We start from the raw sequence: 22582 nt of genomic DNA, 5'->3' as shown, positions 1-22582 counted from the left end.
GCTTCCGAACACAGTTGCACTAATGGTGGGCAGTCCAGGGGGCTGGCTTGAGGGCTCAGTATAAACAGGTGCTGTTCATCTGCCCATGTTCCAAAAAGTTCTGGAGATAGGAAAAACAGCAGAGAAATTCTGGTGCAGCCTCGTCTAGCGGGGGGCACTGTAGGGAGTGGGGCAGGAGCACTGGCTGTGTGGGGAGCACCTGGCTTCTCTAGCTCCTCTCAGAAGGGGGCAGGGCAGGGTCACCAAGGGGGTGCTCCTGGCTATTCCAGCCCCTTCCAGCCAGGGCACTGTACAGAGTCTGACTGGGAAACCCAAAGGATAATGTCTGTTTCTCTTGCCATGTTCCTGTTGTTGGAGCTCTGCGGAGAGCCACCATCAAGAAAAGCAAGACAGACCTGCTGAACCCGGAGGAGGCAGATGATCAGCTGGCCGACATCTCCTCAGTGGGTAGGTCCGCAGCCTTGTGTGCAGCCACGGTGGGCACCGTGTGATGCGGGAAAGGACAAACCTGTCTGCCGCTGTGACGCTTCCCAGGGCTGTGAGTCACCTGACCACCCTTGCCCTTAGTGTTAGGGAATTGTATCTGTCCCTGCTGTGGACCAGCTCCCTGAAACCACCAGCCTCTGGCACCGCTCCCCAGGTCCCTGCAGGCCTTGCTCTGTCTGTACAGGCTAGTGATAGGCATTTGCTGAACCCCAGGTCCTCCAAGCGCTCCTGTTCCACTGAACACTCACACAACTCTGAAATTGGCTGTTCCCAAAGGAGTTAGACACACCAGCTTGGTGGATTCTATGCAGGATCACCACTTAGCTTAACACGCTTTGAGATATACAGTGAAAACAAGAAGAGATGGAAGTGATAGCAAGTAAGAATATCGGAAACAAATGGTTATTATATATAAAGCAAAATCGTAACACACTTTCTAGAGACTAACCTTAATGGGCAGGGCACTCCCCTATCTCCTACAAGATACCCCAAGTTCTGTCCCCAGAGTTTTCAACCAGTTTGGTTGAGACCCATTCTCATAAGATCAAGCCCACTCTCCAATTTTCTTCACCAATTAAAGGAATAACTGGGGGTTCACCTAGTTTCAGAAGTTCATTGTCTTACCCATAAACTCCTGCTGGTTTTGTGTTTTCCTCCAGCCCCCGCAATCTGTTAATTTGCATTTTGCTCAGACTGTAAATGGGCGTCTATTGTGTACCAGACAATTTGCAGTTTGCATGTTCCTGGCTAGAGAGAGAAGCATCTCCTTCCCCTGCCTGGCAGGAGTATGTGGGCCACCTTTTGGTGACCTGCCTTAACTCCCAGACCAAGGGAAGATCAGTTTTAGCATATACTCATCGCTCCTCGCATATTCTCCATATGTACCTCTTGCAAAGATTATGAGGATGAGCGTGACACAGGCTTTCAGTAGCCACCTTACATAACCCCTTTTAGTGCACCCAGGGATCCCTGTTCCCCTGTATACTCCTGGGCCCTCTGCCAGTTGGCATCCGGAGGTCCTTGGGTCACACTGCCACACACACTGCAGTTTATTGGATGCAGGATCCTTCTCTTTCTGTCCTACAGGCTGACCCCAGTAAGTGCACTGAGATCCTCGGCCCAGGTGCCATGTTACTCAACTGAGAAGCGGGTGGAGAGTTAGCTATTTCGGGGAATGGGGAAACCCAATAAACTGCCCCCTCTAACACCTGTTCCAGCCATGTTGGGGCCTTTGCCCAGGGGCTGCTCCTAACCTTCCTCTCTTCCCTCTGCAGGTTCACCCTTTGCTCGAGCCAGCATCAAAAGTGCCAAGCTGGAAAACTCCACCTTTTTTCACAAAAGGGAGAGGAGGATGCGTTTCTATATCCGCCGAATGGTCAAAACTCAGGCCTTTTACTGGACAGTCCTCAGTCTGGTAGCACTCAACACCTTGTGTGTTGCTATAGTACACTACAGCCAGCCAGATTGGCTATCCGACTTCCTCTGTGAGTATGGCCGGCGGCCTGAGCACACGCTCCTTTCTTTCTCACATCCCCTCAGATGGTTCACTTGGATTGAGGAGTCCTCCTTTCCTCTCCTCGATGGCATGGCTGTTTAACTTCTGGTGCACCCCAGCCCTACAGGTGGCTGCATTTCACCACTGAGGGCGGTGTCCCTACTATGGACGGTTAAACAGCCGCTGTGCCCCACCCCAGAGCGGGTGACTGCTGTCTGCGCGGCACTGTTCTGTGCTGTTAACCAGCTGCCACACCCCCTGCACCAGAGGATTTTGGTGGGAACGGACAGTCTCCCTATGTGAGTGTCTATCAGATGGCAAAGCACTCCGTGATCCTTTGGGGTGAGGGCGCTCTAGGAATGGAAGGTTTCAGAGTAGCAGCCGTGTTAGTCTGTATTCGCCAAAAGAAAAGGAGGACTTGTGGCACGTAACAAATTTGTTAGTCTCTAAGGTACCACAAGTACTCCTTTTCTTCTAGGAATGGAAGAGATTATTAGTGGGTCATTCAATGGGCAGTTTAATTTCTGGGTTTCTCTTAGTGGAGAGAGCAGCAGGGTGGGAGGGAGCTGGCAGGGAGATCTGGGCAGGTCTGAGTCATCTCTCTCTCTCTCTCTCTCTCTCACACAGACTATGCAGAATTCATTTTCTTAGGACTCTTTATGTCCGAAATGTTTATAAAAATGTACGGGCTCGGAACGCGGCCTTACTTCCACTCCTCCTTCAACTGCTTCGACTGCGCCGTAAGTCCGCACCTCCTTGCCCGCCACGGGGCCTGCAAGGGGTGGCTGGGCTCGCTTGCACCCGTTAAACCAGGAGCAGTTCCGTTGGGCCATATTCTGGTTTCAGTTACACCGGTGTAAATCTGGAGTATCTCCATTGAGCCCAATTTTGGTTTCAGTTACAACTGTGTAAATCTGGAATAGCTCCATTGGATTCTGTGATTTGTTACACCAGTGTAAATTCACAGTAGCTCCCTTGAAGTTGACTTCACTGAAGTTAATCGGGATTTACAGCAGTGCAGCTGTGATCAGAATCTGGCCTTGTGGAGTTCGTGCGGATTTACAGCTGCATGGGGTTGGAGGCAGGATTGTGTCTGTGCGCATTTGTACATGCTAATGGGTAGGTACGGGGGGCAGGGTGGGAGTGCATGCACAGAGGTGAGCATTGGCAGGTGGGTGCGCACATGTGCCTGTGATCATGTGTGTGCCCTTGGGTACAGGTGTTGGAGTCATGTGTGTGAATACACAGCCTGTCCTGAGCATGCTGCCAGCCCCTAGGTGGGAGAGGCTGGGAGGTGTCCGCTCCAAGGGTCCCTGCACAGCCAAGGCCCAGGGTGTTTTCTAGGCCACTAATATGCTTCTTTGCTCTCGGGCAGGTTATCATAGGGAGCATCTTTGAGGTGATCTGGGCTGTCATGAAGCCTGGAACATCCTTTGGAATCAGCGTGTTACGAGCTCTCAGGTTATTGCGTATTTTCAAAATCACAAAGTAAGTTCTCTTGCTTCCAGTGTGTGTATGGGGGGGTGGGGGGGTACGCTTAGGGTTGCCAACAGTCCCTTATTACAAGGGGCGTCCGTTGCTTTTTTATTTCTGTACAACAAGATTGGGAGTTGCTGAGTGATGCAAAAAGCAGCAAGAAATACCCCCCAGAGTACTGCTTATTATTAACAGTAATTATTAATTATAATAACAGTGGGAAGAGGGGTAGGGCAGGGGTGCTAAGAAAACAGTCTCTTATTTTTTCAATGCAATGTTGGCAACCCTAAGTTACAATGTGTGTGTGCTTGAGTGCATGTGTGTGTCCACATGCTCGTGTGTGTGTCCGTTTGTTGGTGTTCACCTTTAACTGTGAGCCCTAGGCTGTGCCATGACCGTATAAACATCTAAAGCAGGGGTGCGCAAACTTTTTTGCCTGAAGGCCACGTCGGGGTTCCGAAACTATATGGAGGGCCGGGTAGGGAAGGGTGTGCCTCCCCAAACAGCCTGGCCCCTGCCCCCTATCCACCCCCTCCCACTTCTCACCCCCGACTGCCCCCCTCAGAATCCCCACCTCATCAAACCCCCCCTGCTCCTTATCCCCTGACCGCCCTCTCCCGGGACCCCCCACCCCAAACCAGCCCCCCCCCAGGACGCCACCCCCTATCCAACCTCCCCCCCCCGCTCCCTGTCCCCTGACTGCCCCAACTCCTATCCACACTTCCGCCCCCTGACAGGTCCCCCAGGACTCCCATGCCTATCCAACCCCCCAATTCCTCATCCCCTGACCGCCCCCACCCCCAGAACCTCCTCCCCATCCAACCACCCCCTGTCCCCTGACTGCCACCCGGGACCCCCTGCCCCTTATCCAATCCCCCCACTACCCGCCCCCTTACTATGCCGCTCAGAGCACCAGGAGCCAGCCACGCTGCCGCGCAGTCTAGAGCACCAGGGCAGGCCGGCGGCTCTCGCAACCACGGTGCCCGGCAGGAGCTTGCAGCCCCGCCGCCCAGAGTGCTGGCGGCAGGGTGAGCTGAGGCTGCGGGGGGACAGCAGGGGAGGGGCCAGTGGCGAGCCTCCCTGGCCAGGAGCTCAAGGCCCGGGCAAGAGTGTCCCATGGGCCACAGTTTGCCCACCTCCGATCTAAAGGCACATTTGAGTTTGTCTCATGCAGCCGGCAAATAACACGGCCACAGACACAAACACCCAATCACACGTGTACATCTGCCCATCGATATGTGTGCACTTGTCTGCCATCACCCGATCACACGCTGCCAGGGGCTCACCTGTGGTTCCTTTGGTCGCTCTCCACAGGTACTGGGCTTCCCTACGGAACCTGGTGGTGTCTCTCCTGAACTCCATGAAGTCCATCATCAGCTTGCTGTTCCTTCTCTTCCTCTTCATCGTCGTCTTTGCCCTTTTGGGGATGCAGCTCTTTGGGGGCCAGTGAGTAATTGGGGGGACCCTCTGAGCCAAGCCCTCAGCCAACCTGTTGCCTTTCCAAGATCCCACCAAGCTCTGGGACCGGACTAATAGTGAGCTGGTCCCAGCCAGTGCCCCTGTATCGCCTCCTGCAGAGAGAGGCTGGGACTGCAGTAGCTGGGAGTGCCTCCCGCAGCCAGCAGTCCTGCCCCGCTCCCCGACAGTGCCATCTGCTGGGAAAGGCTGGGACTGGATCAGACACTCCTGGCTAACTCTTTTCCCTCTGACATGGCAGGCAGGTAAGGGGGGTGTGAGTAATATGCCTGTGTGTGTTGGTTTGGTGTTTCCCCTGTGCAGGTTCAATTTTGACGACGGGACCCCTTCCACCAACTTCGATACTTTCCCAGCAGCAATAATGACAGTATTTCAGGTACGCGCTCCACCACTCGGTCGCTGTCGCAGGCGGTTAGAGCTGGGCAGGGAAACAGGAAGAGACATCACGGCGTGAACTTAGGGGAAAGGCCCACAAAGGGGAAGCGATTGTCATTCACTGTGTTCATAGACTCATAGAATATCAGGGTAGGAAGGGACCTCAGGAGGTCGTCTAGTCCAACCCCCTGCTCAAAGCAGGACCAATCCCCAATTTTTGCCCTGGATCCCTAAATGGCCCCCTCGAGGATTGAACTCACAACCTTGGGTTTAGCAGGCCAATGTTGTGGGCACCCATTGAACTCAAATGCCTGCTGAACCCTTTGGGAGGAAACACACTGGGTTAAAAGATGCCCCACTATTTCCATGATGGGCCAAGAAAGTTCCCAGGCCCCATTTCCAAGATTTCCAGTAAGCCATCCAGCAAAAACAGACTGCACCCACTCCCTCACCCGCCCCCATTTTGATGGTGCGATGTTCACCATGGCTCAAAGAGGGTTGGAGACCTGTCTTCCCATCTCAGGGTTGGTCATGGGGGTGGCGTGGGCCCCTGCGCACTGTCTGAAAGGATTCTCTGCCTCCTGTGGTGCCTTGTTCTTTTCCCTTTCAGATCTTGACTGGCGAAGACTGGAACATGGTAATGTACGATGGTATCAAATCTCAGGGCGGAGTCCATCAGGGGATGGTGTACTCGGTCTATTTCATTGTTCTGACCTTGTTTGGTAACTGTATCCTTTGCTCGGTGGCCCCAGGAGAGAAAGAAAGCAGGCTCTAGAGGGAATCCAACTCCTAGGTTCTAACCCCAGCTCTGGGCGGGGAGTGGGGTCTAGTGCTTAGAGCAGGAGGGGCTGGGAGCCAGGATTCCTAGGTTCTGTTCCCAGTTCTGCCTCTGGCTTATTGTGCAACCACGGACTAGTCAGTTCCTCTCTCTGTGCCTCTGCGTCCCCATCTGTTATATTAGGATAATGGCGACCTTTCCCTCAGTGGCGGGACGTTCCAGGGTTGTGAGGATTAGTGGACACCTGTGTGAAGGAGTGCTTTGGGCTCGTCAGTGAAGGGTGAAGTGGTGTTCTTTGTGGGGCTCAGACGCCCCAGTGATGGGTGCATTAGAAATAGCTAGCTGTCTCGGTAGGCAAAGGGAAGAGAGCGATTCTCTGGATCAGGCCTGGAGCAGCTGGAGCTTGGGGCTGTGAAACTAGTCCTTGGTACACTGGGCCAGTCCTTGGATGGGAGACCTGCAAGGAAACCCCAGGTGCTGCGGGCGCAAGCGAGCTCTGCATGTGCATCACAGACCACGCCCCCTATGCTGAGAGAGCCCTGGGAATATGCTGAAAGCCAGGCGTGGCTTGAGCTGGGGCAAGGATGGTTGCCCTTGGCCTCAGAGGTGTTTGGAGCTGGCTCTGCCTTGACTGGGTGACCAGATACCCTGCTGAACGTGTTTTTGGCTATCGCCGTGGATAACCTGGCTAACGCACAGGAGCTCACCAAGGTGGGAGCAACTTCCCTGGCTTGCCTGGCAGGGCCAGGGCAGGATGATCGGGGAGTGGGGGGTTCAGGAGCCCTGAGATCTCAGAGCAGCCCTAGGGGCCCCTTTGGAAGTCGAACTTCCTTAGGGAGCGTCCTGAGGGCTGAACCGCGAGCAGTGTCCTCGCAGGGGTCGGCAACGTGTCCGTACACAGACACAAGTGTCCATGGTAAAAATGTTGAGGTCCGTGGGGGGTGCTCACGGGCAGCTCCCCACAAGCAGCTCCCCGTCCCTGCTGTTGCAAGTGGAGGCGCAGCCAGGCAGCTCTGCACACTGCCTCTTCCTCCCTCCCCAAGCACTGACTCCGCGGCTCCCAGCCCATTGGCCGGGAACCATGGCCAATGGGAGCTGCAGGGGCGGCACCTGCGGACGGGGCAGTGGACAGAGCCGCCTGGCCACACCTCTGCATAGGAGCTGGACCGGGGACATGCTGCTGCTTCTGGGAGCTGCTTGAGGTAAGCACTGCATCGAGCCTGCACACACAGACCCCTGCGCTCCACTCCCCTTTCCCAGTCCTGATCCCCCTCCCACCCGCTGAACCCCTTGGTCCCAGCCCGGAGCACCCTCCTGCACCCCACCCCCTCATCCCCAGCCCCACCCCAGAGCCTGCACCCCCAGCTGGAGCCCTCACACACACCCGCCCACCAACCCTCTGTCTCAACCCAGAGTCCCCTCCCTCACCCTGAACCCCTCATTTCTGGTCCCACCCCAGAACCCGCACCCCCAGCCCAGAGTCCGTACCCCCTCCCACACCCCAACCCCCTGCCTCAGCCCGGAGCCCCCTCCTGCCCCCCGCCAATGTCCATCACTACGTCCAGTAATTTTGTCAAGTGTCCATTGCGCAACATGGTGGTGCTGCCCCCTTGTTCTAGGTGAGGAGTGGGCTCGTGGCTGAGCTGCTAACACTGCTCTTTCCAGCGCAGGAGTTGCCCCAGCCCCTGGGCTTTCTGGCTAATCTTCCGTCACCTGTTTCCTACCTCTCGCCCCCGGGAGCTTGTTGGACTCCTGGCTTCCTTATGCAATAAGAGAAACACACTCCCTTGTCCGCCCCTCAGCCCCAGCCTCTCCTTTGCCCCAGAGAGACGCAGATCACACACTCCTCCCTGGAGTCCATGGGAGCGGTGGCATCAGGATTCCTCAGCTGTGTGTCCTAGGGCCTACACAGCTAGCAGCTAGGGATGATGTATTCTGAGAGGTTTTCACCTTCCTCTGAAGCAAACGAGACCAGCTACAGCTGGAGACAGGACACTGGTTGGGGTGGGCCCAGTCCTCCGAGGTGGTACAGAGAATCCTGTGTCTAAATGCCAGGCTGGTGAGCCTGGCTCATGTTCTTGGGGTCTACAGATCTGGGGTGGGGAAGGAACTTCCGTTCCAGGTCAGATTGGTAGGACTCTTGTGGTTTTTTCGATTTCCTCTGCAGCGCGGGGTGCCCGCTGGGATCACTTGGGCTCATCTCACCTAATCCGTTCCCTGCCATTGCTGAGGCTCGAGCATTGGCAGAATTTGTTCCTGCCTGTTCTCCGTCCACAGCACACACCAGTTCAGGCTCTTGCGGGCTGGGATACTGCGGTCGAATCCCAGTTGCTGGGCTGGCTGTGCGGGTGCTGGTGGTGCCCTGTGCTAGCCAGGAGCTTACACCAGAGGAGCTGATGGTCCCGTGGTCTGACCTGGGGCTCCTGAATTCTCCCTTAGCTCATGGAGCGGGAGGATGGGCATCCTCGCCTTGCGGCCACACCCGGCTGGGGAGCTGCAAGTATCGCCCTGGATCTTGAAGCAGGAGTCTCCTGGGCTCACAGGCGCCAACTTGGTCCTTTCCCTGGGGGGGCTAGACCCCTATTGCGCCCCAGGTCCCACCCCTGCTCCACCCCTTCCCCCAAGCCCAACCCTGCCTCTTCGCGCCCCCTTCCCCACCCTGACTGCTCCCCCTCCCCTACAGAGCCTCCTGCATGCCAGCTGATCCGCGGCAGGAGGTGTGGGGAGGGAGGGGGAGGTGCTGACAGAGGGGGACCATTTTTTCCCCGGGGGTGCTCCATCCGCGGAGTCAGCACCTATGCCCGAGCGGTTTGCCAAGGCTGCAGCAGGCTTGTCACCCTTTGTGTGGTCTCACACACCAACCCCCCCGAAAGGGGGGGCTGAGTTACACACCAATGGTTCTGTCGCCAAAGGGACAGGGTTGATGGGGATCAAACGCCGCTAAAGCTCACCCGTGTCTGTGCCTATCAGGATGAACAAGAAGAGGAGGAGGTGGCCAACCAAAAACTTGCACTACAGAAAGCCAAGGAGGTGGCGGAAGTGAGCCCCCTGTCTGCAGCCAGCATGTCTATAGCGGTGTAAGTGCCGTAGGTAGCGACACCGGCGGCCAGGGCACATACCGGAGCCCTCAAGCTCTCTTGTTCCGTGACGCTGTGTCTGACCGTGGGCTGCTGAGCCTCGGCACTGGCTCATGTTGCAGGGTCTGTTCTCAGGACAGCTAGAGACAAGGGGAGCAGGGCAGGGCGCTGGCTGTGGGAGGAGCTCCCGGCTACTCCAGTCCCAGCTCCTCCCAGCAGGGGACGCCGTGGGGAGCGGGGCAGGGCACTGGCTATGGGAGGAGCTCCTGGCTACTCCAGTCCCAGCTCCTCGCAGCAGGGGGCGCCTTGGGGAGCGGGGCAGGGCGCTGGCTATGGGAGGAGCTCCCGGCTACTCCAGTCCCAGCTCCTCGCAGCAGGGGGCGCCGTGGGGAGCAGGGCAGGAGCACTGGCTGTGGGAGGAGCTCCCGGCTACTCCAGTCCCAGCTCCTCGCAGCAGAGGGCGCCGTGGGGAGCAGGGCAGAAGCACTAGCTATGGGAGGAGCTCCCGGCTACTCCAGTCCCAGCTCCTCGCAGCAGGGGGCGCCGTGGGGAGCGGGGCAGGGCGCTGGCTATGGGAGGAGCTCCCGGCTACTCCAGTCCCAGCTCCTCGCAGCAGAGGGCGCCGTGGGGAGCAGGGCAGAAGCACTAGCTATGGGAGGAGCTCCCGGCTACTCCAGTCCCAGCTCCTCGCAGCAGGGGGCGCCGTGGGGAGCGGGGCAGGGCGCTGGCTATGGGAGGAGCTCCCGGCTACTCCAGTCCCAGCTCCTCGCAGCAGGGGGCGCCGTGGGGAGCAGGGCAGGAGCACTGGCTGTGGGAGGAGCTCCCGGCTACTCCAGTCCCAGCTCCTCGCAGCAGAGGGCGCCGTGGGGAGCAGGGCAGAAGCACTAGCTATGGGAGGAGCTCCCGGCTACTCCAGTCCCAGCTCCTCGCAGCAGGGGGCGCCGTGGGGAGCGGGGCAGGGCGCTGGCTATGGGAGGAGCTCCCGGCTACTCCAGTCCCAGCTCCTCGCAGCAGGGGGCGCCGTGGGGAGCAGGGCAGGGCGCTGGCTATGGGAGGAGCTCCCGGCTACTCCAGTCCCAGCTCCTCGCAGCAGGGGGCGCCGTGGGGAGCGGGGCAGGAGTGCTGGCTGTGGTGGGGGACGAAAAGCAGCTCAATTCTAATGGTGTTTCAAGAATCTGTCCCTGTTTCGGCTTCAGGAAAGAGCAGCAGAAGAACCAAAAATCCTCCAAGTCTGTCTGGGAACAGAGAACGAGCGAGATGCGGAAGCACAATCTGCTGGCGAGCCGGGAAGCCCTGTACAATGAGATGGACCCCGAGGACCAGTGGAAGGTGACCTATGCCCGAGCCATGCGGCCTGACATCAAGACCCACCTGGACCGGCCGCTGGTGGTTGACCCCCAGGAGAATCGCAACAACAACACCAACAAGACCCGGCCCAGCGAGCCCTCCATGGAGCAGCGCTTCAGCCAGCAGCGGGCCGAGGATTTCCTGCGCAAGCAGGCCCGTTACCACGAGCGCTCGCGGGAGTTTAGCAGCTCCCGCAGCTACGAGCAGCCTGATGCAGAGGGTCTTGAGGCCCGACGGCAGCGCGGCGGGAGCAAGGAGGCTGATCTGAACCAGGACGGCACCTACCGGGACCTGGACTATCCCAGCCAGGCTCACGAGAGCAGCCAGGAGCAGGGTTACCGCGACAGCGCCTCGGAGCGGATCAGAGCTGTCGACCCCCACCGCAGGCACCAGCGCTGTCAAGGGGGCAGCAAAGAGGGCCGCAGCGGGTCGCCCCGGCTGGCCGAGGGCGAGCGGGATCATCGGCGGCACCGGGCTCACCGCCGGATTGGAGAGGAGGGCGGCGGGGGCAGGGACGAGGGCAGCAAGGTGGAGCGGCGACTGCGGCACCGGGAAGGGAGCCGGCCCTCCTGCGGGAACGTGGAGGGTGAGCAGCCCGACGGGGAGAGACGCCGGCGTCACCGGCATGCCGCGCAGTCCACCTACGACACCGGCGGCAAGAGGGACGACAGGGAGAGGCGGCACCGGCGCAGGAAGTGAGTGGGGGCGCCTGGGGGTGGGGTGGGAGGGTCCCCGGGCACGACAGCCGCCAGGGATCGATGAGGCGGGGGGGGGAATGGAGCTGGGGGGAATTGGGAACTCTGCCCCCCGATCTCCTCGCTTCTGTCCAGAGGATTGGAGGTGTACCATGGGGGAGGGGTGCTGTGGTGATCGGAAGCCAGATCAGAGTTATTTCAGAGACAGGACCCCCCATTTTCAGAGTGCAGGGCCCTCGCTCAGCCAGCAGTGGGCACAGGGCTGGGGCTGGAGAAAGGGGCCAAGGAAGGACCAAGGGGCTGGGAAAAGGGAAGCAAGGGGTAGAGCCAGCTGGCTCCCCGCTCAACAGGGGATGTATCAACTATCAAGCCCAGGGCCCTTCGCCTCCCCCTCTCTGCTGGGAGCATTTCAGACAGGCACCAACTTCTTCTTGGCCACATCCTCCTGACGCTTGTCCCTCTGGGAACTGGGCTGAGATCCAAGAACTGGTTCCATACAGGCCAGTGAACGGCCATCACAGATGGAGGTGATTGTCAGTCATTGACCAGCACTGCCCCAGCAGTCAGCCAGTCCCACACCACCACCCTGGGGCCAAATTGGAGCTGGTGCCCCTAGAAGGGAAGGTCCCATGACCCATTCCCTGATCACCTGAGCCAGCAGTTCAGTGGGGTCATAGCAGCAGGCTGTTTAGATTGTTCAGAAGGGAGACAAGGCCTCCTACTCCCTGGCTCTGATCTGGGTCTTTTCCTTTGGGTTGCTGCCGTAGAGAGAACCAAGGCCCCAGCCCAGTGCCCGGCCCGAACCTCTCCACCACGCGGCCGATCCAGCAGGACATGGGGCGCCACGAGCCACAGGTGGCGGAGGACATAGACAACATGAAGAACAACAAACTAGCCACCACGGAGCCCTCGATCCCCCACAATACCAGCCACCTCCAGAGCCCAGCCAAGGTGGGCCACCATGCCAACTGCATGGCCATCCGGGCATCCCACAACCTTCCTGGCACCCTGGGCCAGCCGCCCCCCAGCTCCCAGAATGCTGCCAACCGCCAGGCACCCAGCAACCTGCCCCAGCCAGGGCCCCCGAAAACCCCCGAGAACAGCCTTATAGTCACCAACCCCAGCACCCAGAACAACCCAGCCAAGGCTGCCAAGAAGCCCGAGCACACCACAGTGGATATCCCAGCCACCTTCACACCACCCATCAACAACACCGTCGTGCAAGGTAGGCACTGGGTAGGGGGTAACTCAGGGCAGCACTCGATCCACCCCCAGCATATTCGCCACGGGGCAGCGCTCGATCCGCCCCCAGCGTAGGCCCTAGGGGAAGTGGGACTGCTTAGTGCAGTGGTTTTCAAACATTTTCAAACTTTTTGACCACATCTTGAATACTGCAGGCAGATGTGGTCACCCCAATTCAAAAAAGATCTATTGGACTTGGAAATGGTTCAGAAAAGGGCAACAAAAATTATTAGGGTTATGGAGCGGCTTCCGTATGAGGATAGATTAATAAAACGGGGACTCTTCAGCCTGGAAAAGAGACGACTAAGGAGGGATGTGACGTAGGTCTATAAAATCATTGCTGGTGTGGAGAAAGTAAATAAGGGAGTGTTATTTACTCCTTCTCATAACACAAGAACTAGGGGCCACCAAATGAAATTAATAGGCAGCAGGTTTAAAACAAACAAAAGGAAGTATTTTTTCACACAACGCACAGTCAACCTGTGGAACTCCTTGCCAGAGGATGTTGTGAAGGCCAAGACTATAACAGGGTTCAGAAAAGAACTGGATAAATTCATGGAGGATAGGTCCATCAATGGCTATTAGCCAGGATGGGCAGGGATGGTGTCCGTAGCCTTCTGTTTGCCAGAAGCTGGAAGTGAGTGACAGGGGATGGATCACTTGATAATTGCCCTGTTCTGTTAATTCCCTTTGAAGCACCTGGCACTGGCCACTGTCAGAAGACAGGATACTGGGATAGATGGACCTTTGGTCTGACCCAGTATGGCCGCTCTTATGTTCTTACGTGTGGGAGTGAGATCCGTGGGGGCATCTCTCTTGAGATTCAGGGCTGGTCCCAATTTAGAGGGAGTAGCCCATGCCCATTAGATGGGACCTCTTGAAGACAAATCAGCCCTAAGGGATCAGAGCTCAACCATAGACAGAAACAGGCACCGGTTTGGTGGGTCAGTGCTCCAAGAGGGTACAGAGAATTCTCTGGTTAGATGCCTGGCTGTGGGTCTGGCTCACATGCTCAGGGTTGCCCGATCTGGGGTGGAGAGGAATTTCCCCCAGGTCAGATTGGCAGGGACTTTTGGGGGTGGGGGGTTCACCTACTCTGCTGCATGGGGCGTGGGGCACCTGCTGGGTCCCTCTGGGCAGGTCTCTCCTAATCAGTTCCCTGCCATTGCTGAGGCTTCACACACTGGGAGTGCTTGTGTGTGTGTCTCCCCTGAGCTCCCCTTCCTAAGGAGGGTCAGGGAGCTCTCTGGCCTTAACCCTAGCACCACGCGTGGGGAGGCAGCATGCTGTTAGCGTTAAAGAGCCAGGCAGCACAGGGCCCAAGGGGCGCCCCCAGAGCCATCTCCCCATCGGCAGCACTAGTCTCAGGTGACCCTGCCAGGCCTTGGTCTCCCTGCCCGTGCCTGCAGGGATGACACTCGCTCCCCTGTAAGCTGGCAGGAAGGCAGCAGCTGTGCCGTGTCTGGTTCCAGGGTCCCAGGTCAGTGCTGACCACTTCACTTCACTTCACTTCACCCTTCTTTCCTGTGCAGTGAATAAAAATGCCAATCCAGACCCACTGCCAAAGAAGGAGGAAGAGAAGAAAGAGGAGGAGGATGGCGAGCAGGAGGAGAATGGGCCCAAGCCCATGGTTCCCTACAGCTCCATGTTCATCCTCTCCACCACCAATCCGTGAGTACAGCTCTCGTCGGGGCGGGGAACTGAGCCAACCAGTGCCCGCGGGCAGACGGTGGGCACATGCCAGGAATGTCCTGGCTATTAGTACCCCTCACCCCTAAGTGAGGGAAGCCAGCCAATGGGCATCCAACCCTCCTGTGTTTGAATTCCCTGCTTCAGACTTAGGAGTGAGCATCTGGCCTGCGGGGGTGGGGGACCCCGGCAGCATGCGTAGCTGGCCAGGTGCATTGTGGGGGTTTGCGCCTTACTCTGAAACATCAAGCATTGGCCATGACTGGGGGTCAGCTATTGGCTTTGTGAATTGTGATCCTGATCTGGTGTGGCAAGGACGGGGGACTGCTGGCCCAGAGGGGCCCATTGGTCTGCTCCAGGGTGGGGAGGTTACCAGGCCAGAGGGGCGCATTGGTCTGCCCCAGGGTGGGGGGACACAGTGAGTCTGGGTGCCATGTGCCGTCTTTGCCTGGCCCAGGTTCCGCAGGCTCTGCCATTACATCGTGAACCTGCGCTACTTTGAGATGTGCATCCTGATGGTGATCGCCATGAGCAGCATCGCGCTGGCCGCTGAGGACCCCGTGCAGCCCAACGCTACCCGGAACAATGTATGTCCCACCGCTGAGCTGAGCCCGCCCTACCCCAGGGGGGCTGAAGGCTTCTGCCCTTCTAGGCAATCCAGTCTAAACCTATCCCCCAGATGTCATCACTGCCTGGTGGCCTGTGAACCGTGGGTTCAGGCTTCTCAGACCATTTTCTAGGCACTCACACCACAGCTGACACTTCCTGGGCTCCTTATTGGCAGTCTCAGGAGAGAGGCCAAGGACTCCACAGGACACAGAGACTATAACAGGGTTCAAAAAAGAGCTAGAGAAGTTCCTGGAGGCTAGGTCCATCAATGACTATTAGCCAGAATGGGCAGGGATGGTGTCCCTAGCCTCTGTTTGCCAGAAGCTGGGAATGGGCAACAGGGGATGGATCTCTGGATGATTCCCTGCTCTGTTCGTTCCCTCTGGGGCACCTGGATTTGGCCACTGTCGGTAGACAGGATACTGGGCTAGATGGACCTTTGGTCTGACCTATTGTGGCCGTTCTTATGTTCTTAACACCCCTAACAAGGGATCTCTGCATCATGGCTGAGGCATATTGGTGGGGGGTGGCATATGGGGGGAGCTTGCCCCCGCCACACCGGCTGTGCCCTCCAGTCTCTAGGGGTGCCAAACTGGCAACTTTCCTCAGGTCTAAACTGACGCTGAAAGCTAGAGAGGCAATGCCTGGGGAGTGAACAGAAAGCAGGCTGCCCCAGTGCCAGTCTTCTGGCAATGGAGCCCAGCACGTGAGGTGCAACTGTTAGCACCTACCCCTTCCCAAAGTAAAACCAAAGGCCTCTCCCCTTCCTCTTGCTTTTCTGCAGCACTGCAGCTGTGCTAAAGTAGGTTAGGAGGGAGGCAGCCGGGAGTGAGAGCTCCATAAATCACCACCCAGCTCTCCCGCCAGCTGACACTGCAGTTTCCTCTCTGAGAGCCACGCTGGCCAACTCCCGCATGCATGGGCCTGCTGGAGAGAGCAGAGTGAAAGAATTAGAGCAGCATCCCCAAAGGGGAGGGGAAGCAGATCTCAGCCAAGTCCCGTGCCTCCTCCGCTTTCCCCTTCCCTGCACGCAACTTCTGCAGACCCTGATGAGCCTGATAACAAGCTGGTGCGTCTCCAAAGGAGGGCTCCTAAAGCCTTGTGTTAACTGAACACAAAGCGTGGCTCTGCCTGGCGCTACTATGCAGCCCCCTCTGGGGTGGGGCACAGGAGCTGTTCAACAGCCATGCAGCAGCACCTCGCAGGGATCACTCACGCACCATGGAAGTTCACCCCTTTCTAAGGTGGGGCACAGCAGCTGTTTAACAGCCAGGTGCCAAACTAGCAGAGCATGACGGGTCAGGAAGTGAAGAAGAATCCTTTATCTGCCTGGAACTGCTGCAGGAGGAGTTTGAGGGAGACGGAACAGAAAGGACCCATGCTGCAGTCTGAGTAGGACACCTGGGTTCCCACCTGGCCACTCGCTGGGAGTGCCCGGGGTATCTATGACCACAGGTTGCACCCACCGTAAATTTTTGAGTGGGGACCCTAAGGCCACTGGGGGGGGGGGTGTGAAAACCCCATCCAAAGGCCATCCCCATGGAAGAGTGATGGGGGAAATGGGGATCACCCACCAGAGACCCGTGGGGAGATGCAACGCCTGCATCCATAGGCCCTGCTTTGGTCCTGGAGGCCAAGCACTAGGCAGCACAGGGGTTGGGAATGGGCTATCGCTGGTCTGAATCTGGGCCGTTCCCCTTGGAACACTTACTTAGTGGCTTCTGCGCGCTGTGACCCTGGTGGGTCTCAGACAGCCTCCCCAAATCACTCCTGGCCCCCTTGTGCCAGCATCAGCTGGGGCTCCTGGACTGGCTCGGCCGGACCCTGGCTGCAGTGTGATTAAGGCAGCGTCTCCTCCTGCCCTGGGGTGCTAGCTAGAGGAGCCAGAGGGGCATTTGAGATCCTCCCTCTCTTCTCCCCCAAAGGTTCTGCGCTATTTTGACTATGTCTTCACGGGCGTCTTCACCTTTGAGATGGTCATTAAGGTGAGTCTGGCAGGGACCGGGGCCTGGGCCATATTGCAGGGTGGGGTGGATTTACCCATAGCAGCTGGGGCAGGAGAGATCTCCACGGTGTCTGACCCAGCCGCCAGCCCTGTGGGTTCCCCCGGTGTTGCTGCAGAGAAAGGATGAGCTCATCCTCCCACGTTACCACCCTAGGTGGGGATCAGTGTCACGGGGCGGACGCTGCCCTGGAATCCCCTGTGTTAGCAGCTCCTCTAATTCCTAACAGCTTGTTTCTCATCCCACCCCTGGCCAGGATGGCCAAGGCATCCTTCTGCCATTAGCCACAGAAGGCACCAGGCCAACAGCCCATCAGTCCATTAAATACAGCCCTTGCCCCCTCCCCCCCCAACTCTCTGCATGTATGGACCACCTGTCAGTTGTTCCCTGGGGGGCCTCCAGCCTGGGAGGAGGGGATGGAGTGGCCCAATAGGTCTGGAGCCCCACCTTGGAGCTTGTCCATTCCCCGTCACCAGGACAGGGAAGGAGTGACTTGGAGAGGGAGAAGCTGAGAGAGGAGACTGGTCCCTCCCAGTGGCTCTGCCGGCATTTCCTTACTGCGCAGCTGTTGGGGGATGAGGCGTGCAGAGCTGGAAGGGTAGAACTTGCCGTGAAAAAAGCTAATGTGGTCTTGGGATGCATCAGGAGAGGTATTTCCACTAGGGATAAGGAGGTGTTAGTATCATTATACAAGGCCCTGGTGAGACCTCACCTGGAATCCTGGGTGCAGTTCTGGTCTCCCATGTTTAAGAAGGATGAATTCAAACTGGAACAGGTACAGAGAAGGGCTACTAGGATGATCCGAGGAATGGAAAACCTGTCTTATGAAAAGAGACTCAAGGAGCTTGGCTTGTTTAGCCTAACCAAAAGAGGGATGAGAGGAGATATGATTGCTCTCTATAAATATATCAGAGGGATAAATACCAGAGTGGGAGAGGAATTATTTAAGGTCAGTACCAATGTGGACACAAGAACAAATGGATATAAACTGGCCACCAAGAAGTTTAGACTTGAAATTAGACGAAGGTTTCTAACCATCAGAGGAGTGAAGTTTTGGAATAGCCTTCCAAGGGAAGCAGTGGGGGCAAAAGATCTATCTGGCTTTAAGATTAAACTCGATAAGTTTATGGAGGAGATAGTATGATGGGATAAGATGGTTTTGGTAATTAAATATTCATGGTAAATAGGCCCAATGGCCTGTGATGGGATGTTAGATGGGGTGGGATCTGAGTTACCCAGGAAAGAATTTTCTGTAGTATCTGGTTGGTGAATCTTGCCCATATGCTCAGGGTTCAGCTGATCGCCATATTTGGGGTCGGGAAGGAATTTTCCTCCAGGGCAGATTGGAACAGGCCCTGGAGGTTTTTCGCCTTCCTCTGTAGCATGAGACACAGGTCACTTGCTGGAGGATTCTCTGCTCCTTGAAGCCTTTAAACCACACATTTGAGGCCTTCAATAGCTCAGACATAGGTGAGAGGTTTTTTGCAGGAGTGGGTGGGTGAGATTCTGTGACCTGCGTTGTGCAGGAGGTCAGACTAGATGATCATAATGGTCCCTTCTGACCTAAATATCTATGAATCTATGACACTTGTGAGGGGAGGGCAGGTGTGGGGCAAACCCATAACGGAGGGGTGGAGGTCTGGAATCCAGCCCAGGAAGGGCTAGGCAGGGTAGCGGCAGAGGGATGCCTGAGGCTGTGCAAAGGGGCACGTTGAACACCGGATTGAGCCCTGGAGAACTCAGGGGTGGGGGGATCCTGTGTGCAAAGGCGGGACTGTCTGCTGAGGTGGAGGCAGGGATGGAAGGAGCCAGGGGCAGGCCACCAGGGCCCCATCTCCTTCATGTGACAGCAGGGCTGACTTACGAAACGAAGCACCCCAGGAAGCAGCAGCAGAGAGCCACAGAGAGCGCTGAGGAGATGGGGGCCCTGGACAACGAGCAGGGAGCTGGAGACCAAGTTCCCCCTCTCAGTCACTGGGGGCTCTCAGCAGTGACAGGGTTTGCCTCTGGGTTAGTTTGAATTAAGCTTGGGAAGAGCAAATTGTCCCTTAAAGCCCAGATGATGCCAGCTGCTGGGTAGCTCTTGTCCCTCCATCTGGCTAGCAGAACAGGCCCAACTCCTTCTAGACTCAGGAGACTTGGTCCCAGCCCTCCCCTGAGTAAGTCACATCCCCACACCGTGCCTCAGTTTCCCTCTCTGTGAAAGGAAGAAAGTGGGATGGCCCCTGCTCTGCTGAGCGCACTGGGACATGGGGCTGAGCAGAGCGAGGTGCGGTTGGAAAGGGGAGCAGCCTTTTCACCCTCAGCAGCAGCCTGCACAGAGCGAGCCGCCTTGCGGACCCTCTGCCTGAGCTTTGCTCCCTGCCACAGATGGTCGACCTGGGGCTGGTCCTTCACCAAGGCGCCTATTTCCGGGACCTGTGGAACATCCTGGATTTCATCGTGGTCAGCGGAGCACTGGTGGCCTTTGCCTTCACGTGAGTTACTTGCTGGAGCTCTCTCACTTGCACTCCTCCCCAGACCCGGCTCCTGGCTCGTTGCATGACAGGGCACCCCCATTCGCTGCCAACCCCCCCAGCCAATCACAGAGCATGCATGGAATCGGAGCGACCTCCCCACCAGCTTGGGATGCCCCTAGCATGTGGAGCTGCTCCCAAGGTCCAGATAATGTCTGTCCATCCTAGCCATGCAGTGCCCACAACCGAGGCCTCGTCCGCAGGACAAAGAAGCGTGGTCCCGAGCAGGAGCTCCCCGAAAGGGAGGCTGGTGCACGCAGCCCCAGTCAGGCCCAGCGCCGTTGGCTTCGGGAGCAGGATTCTCAGGGCCTTGCACTATGATGCCACCCAAGCCATTAGCACAGTGATATTCCGCTGCCACCCGAGGACTGGCCCAGCAGATCCCTTACTGAACAAAAGCCATGGGGCAGCGAGGCCCAGTTTGGAGAAAGGGTTTCTCTCTGCTAGTCCGAGCCCAGCAGGAGCGGCTCAGTAAATCTGGAGTGCCAACTCCTGGGTGAGCCTCAAGTGCAGGACTGGGGTCTCGTAGTTAGAGCAGGGTGGCTCCTGTTACTTTCCTCAGCTCCGGGAGGGGAGTGCGGTCCGGGGTTAGAGCGGAGGGGAGCGGGTGTCTGGGAGTCAGGACTCCTGGATTCTAGCCCTGGCTCTGGAAAGGAGTGTGCTGGGGTCATTAGAGCACTTCTGGGTTCTCCTTCCCAGCTCTGTGACTGACATGGCGGGTAACGCTGGGCCCCGCTGCTTGTCCATCTCTCACGTGCTGAGAGGATGCTGGGCCCAGTCGCTCCAGGCAGGTTGTGAGAGCCAGCCCATCCGGGCGTGTACAGCTAGAGAAGGCGAGCACGGCACCAGTTCCGGGGATTACAAACTGAGTTTCCAGTGTTGATTTGCTCAGCCCATGAGCAGCTTCTGTGCCCTGGTGAAGCAATGCACAGGGGTCAGCAGACGGTGGGGTCAGTGGTTATTTCAGGAGGATGGATGTAAACAGACACATGAGCCAGCAGAGCCCTCGGGGTCCTGGTGGGTCATCTCCAGCCCCTCTGTGCCACCCCCAGTGGCGAGCTCCCCTGCTGCAGGGAAACAGCATGCTGAGCAACCTCTCTCATGCCTGCCTGCTGGGACCCCTGAGAGTCGCTGCTAGTGGGCATTGCCAAAGGGTCCAGCTCCCAGCGCCCCCTGCACCCCCCGAATGTGCATCTCCCCCGCGCATGCCTGGCGCTGTCCCACCGATTGATCCTCCCCCCGCATGGTCTGTGCTGGGAGGCACGGGGGCTTCCCCCACCATTCCTGACCCTCTGTGTGGAGCTGGGCAAACTGCTGGGGCTGTTGGACAAGCTGTCCCTCTTCAGGGCCTGCCGTGCCCGAGGACTGGCCATGTCAGGGCATTTGATGCTGCCTTCTCACTTAGAGGTCACGAGAGCAATCGAGGCTGGGTTGGTAATGGCCATCTGATGGCCTGTGTGTGAGATGAGTCTGAGGGGTCTCAGCCCTTTCCCCAGTGGGACCAGACACCCACTTCGCATCCATGAAACACCATTGCCGGCGGCCTTAATTGGATGCCTCATTGGCAGAGAAGCCAAAATGGGCCACAGAACCTGAGCTCCCTGGAGAGGTTGGTCCTTTGGGTTAAGACTGTGAGCATGTTAGCCCGGCAGGGCATGGAGAGGGCATGCCCGGTGCTGAATGGGAGATCAGGAGACAGCAGTCTCCAGGGCTGTTCATCATCAGTGAATCAGAGACACCTTCCCAGCTGGTACCACTGGGCACGGCCAGGGTTCGGACCAGAGCCCAGTGGTCTCGATGCATCCCCCAGGCTTCAGGGTCTGTCCATTCCCTGGGGAAACCGAGGGTTTGTAGGGTTGGTGTGCCCTGGCCTGTGCAGGAGCAGGGAGGGGAATGGAAAGTTCAGGTTGTGAATGCTGTGTCCCCATCCAGGACTAGCAGCCGAGGCTGGAGGCAGCTGCCACTGCAGTGAGGTGAGGCAGAGAGTGGGGCCCCCGCTCGTTAAATATCCTGACTCTAGAGAGAGTTTGTTCTGAACTGGGCTGAAGCAGAGCTCTGGCACCTGGTTCCCCTTTCCCCCACCCCGGAGTCATGCCTCTGGAGTGACACTGATGTAGATGAGAGTCAGGGCCATCCGTAGCCTTGCACCCTGGTCCCTGGGGGCTAGCTTGGCTGGTGCGAAGGGGCCTTGGGGCAGGCACAGCCATTCCCTTCCTCCCAAAGAGCACCCTCCACTGCAGGGAGCCCGAGACTGGCTCTGCCGTCTTCACCAGAGGCCCATGTCCACGGTTCAGGGAGATGTAGAGGAAGAGGGAGGGGCAGAAGAGAAGAATGGGTGGCTAGGGCAAACCTGTGCCCCAGTGGTTCTGTACCCCTGCAGTAGCCCATGGTAGTTGTAACGGCAGGGATGTGGGCTGGGCTAGCCCAGAGGCCTGTAGTAGTGGCTACTTCAGGGTGACCCTCCAAAGCATGCCGACCAGGGAGATCTCCCCAGACCTGCCTTTTTCCCCTTGAACTTGAGGCCGGGTGGTATGACCAGCATGCCTCTAGGAGTGTTTGGTGAAATCATGGGTGGAATCCATCGTCAGGGGGGGGGGCATGAACTGGGCAGCAGCTGGGCTGTGTAATTTCGGGGAGTGGAATGTGTTGGTGGAGCCAAGACCCATTTTGCATTTAATCCATCAAGCAGCAATGCAGATATAGGGAAGAATGGGTTTTAAAGGGTTAACTGAACATTTCAGACCCATCCGAAAGGGCTCTGGGGTGGGAGTCGCGTGGGAATCTTTTCCAGCCAGTTTGCTCACCCCTGCCGGAGAGGCTTTTCCCCCATGGGTTGAATCCACCCGCCTCTCCCCCTAAAGAGAGCTTTCAGCTTTCCCCCTCCCCACCTTGCTCCCCACTGTTAGCCTTGTTTATGTCACACTGTTTTGTGTCAGTTTCATAAGATTCCATCACTAGCCTAGAACCAGTTTGAGCCAATGTTTGAGCCATTTTGGTAACACAAGCGAAGTATCTCTATTGATGTTCTGCTGTGCTGCATTACGGTCTCACCTGGTTGTGTATTCTGGTCTATGCTGCTGCATCAGTACCAGCCGTCCCAGGGTCTCGACAGCTGGATTCTAGCTCTGCCACAAGCTACTCTGACCACGGTTATTCTGAGCTGGGCTGGTGACAAGAGGCCTGAGGAGCTGATTGCTACACTTGGGCTTGCTTTTGTATGTGATGCCTGGCCCGATTCTCCTTCCACACGGGCAGAAATCCAGGGTACCTTCACTGAAGTCAGCGGAGTTACACCAATGTAACTGAGAGCCGAGGCTG

The 22582-nt window shown here is 57.6% G+C and overlaps 1 protein-coding gene across 17 annotated transcripts in view; it reads left to right on the top strand.

Moving 5' to 3' along the window:
• Positions 1-22582, top strand: part of CACNA1A (calcium voltage-gated channel subunit alpha1 A) — a 194538-nt gene that overhangs the window by 114188 nt on the left and 57768 nt on the right. For 9 of the 17 annotated variants that reach the window (XM_078849574.1, XM_078849569.1, XM_073319217.2 and 6 more), the window contains exons 12-26: positions 349-447; positions 1761-1970; positions 2609-2721; positions 3357-3469; positions 4772-4903; positions 5237-5309; positions 5919-6036; positions 6730-6797; positions 9057-9163; positions 10360-11205; positions 11973-12430; positions 13980-14118; positions 14594-14723; positions 16671-16730; positions 19119-19225. In XM_078849574.1, coding sequence (XP_078705700.1) covers positions 349-447; positions 1761-1970; positions 2609-2721; positions 3357-3469; positions 4772-4903; positions 5237-5309; positions 5919-6036; positions 6730-6797; positions 9057-9163; positions 10360-11205; positions 11973-12430; positions 13980-14118; positions 14594-14723; positions 16671-16730; positions 19119-19225 — 2773 coding nt within the window. Of the gene's footprint in view, positions 1-317; positions 448-1760; positions 1971-2608; positions 2722-3356; positions 3470-4771; positions 4904-5236; positions 5310-5918; positions 6037-6729; positions 6798-9056; positions 9164-10359; positions 11206-11972; positions 12431-13979; positions 14119-14593; positions 14724-16670; positions 16731-19118; positions 19226-22582 lie in introns of all 17 variants that reach the window. The other 8 variants (XM_078849570.1, XM_078849568.1, XM_078849572.1 and 5 more) reach the window with 4 other exon arrangements.

The sequence above is a fragment of the Lepidochelys kempii genome, chromosome 20 (genome assembly GCF_965140285.1).
Source record: "Lepidochelys kempii isolate rLepKem1 chromosome 20, rLepKem1.hap1, whole genome shotgun sequence".
Taxonomy (NCBI): domain Eukaryota; kingdom Metazoa; phylum Chordata; order Testudines; family Cheloniidae; genus Lepidochelys; species Lepidochelys kempii.
Note: the sequence above shows the minus strand (reverse complement) of the source record. Positions and strands in the feature narration are given on the sequence as shown.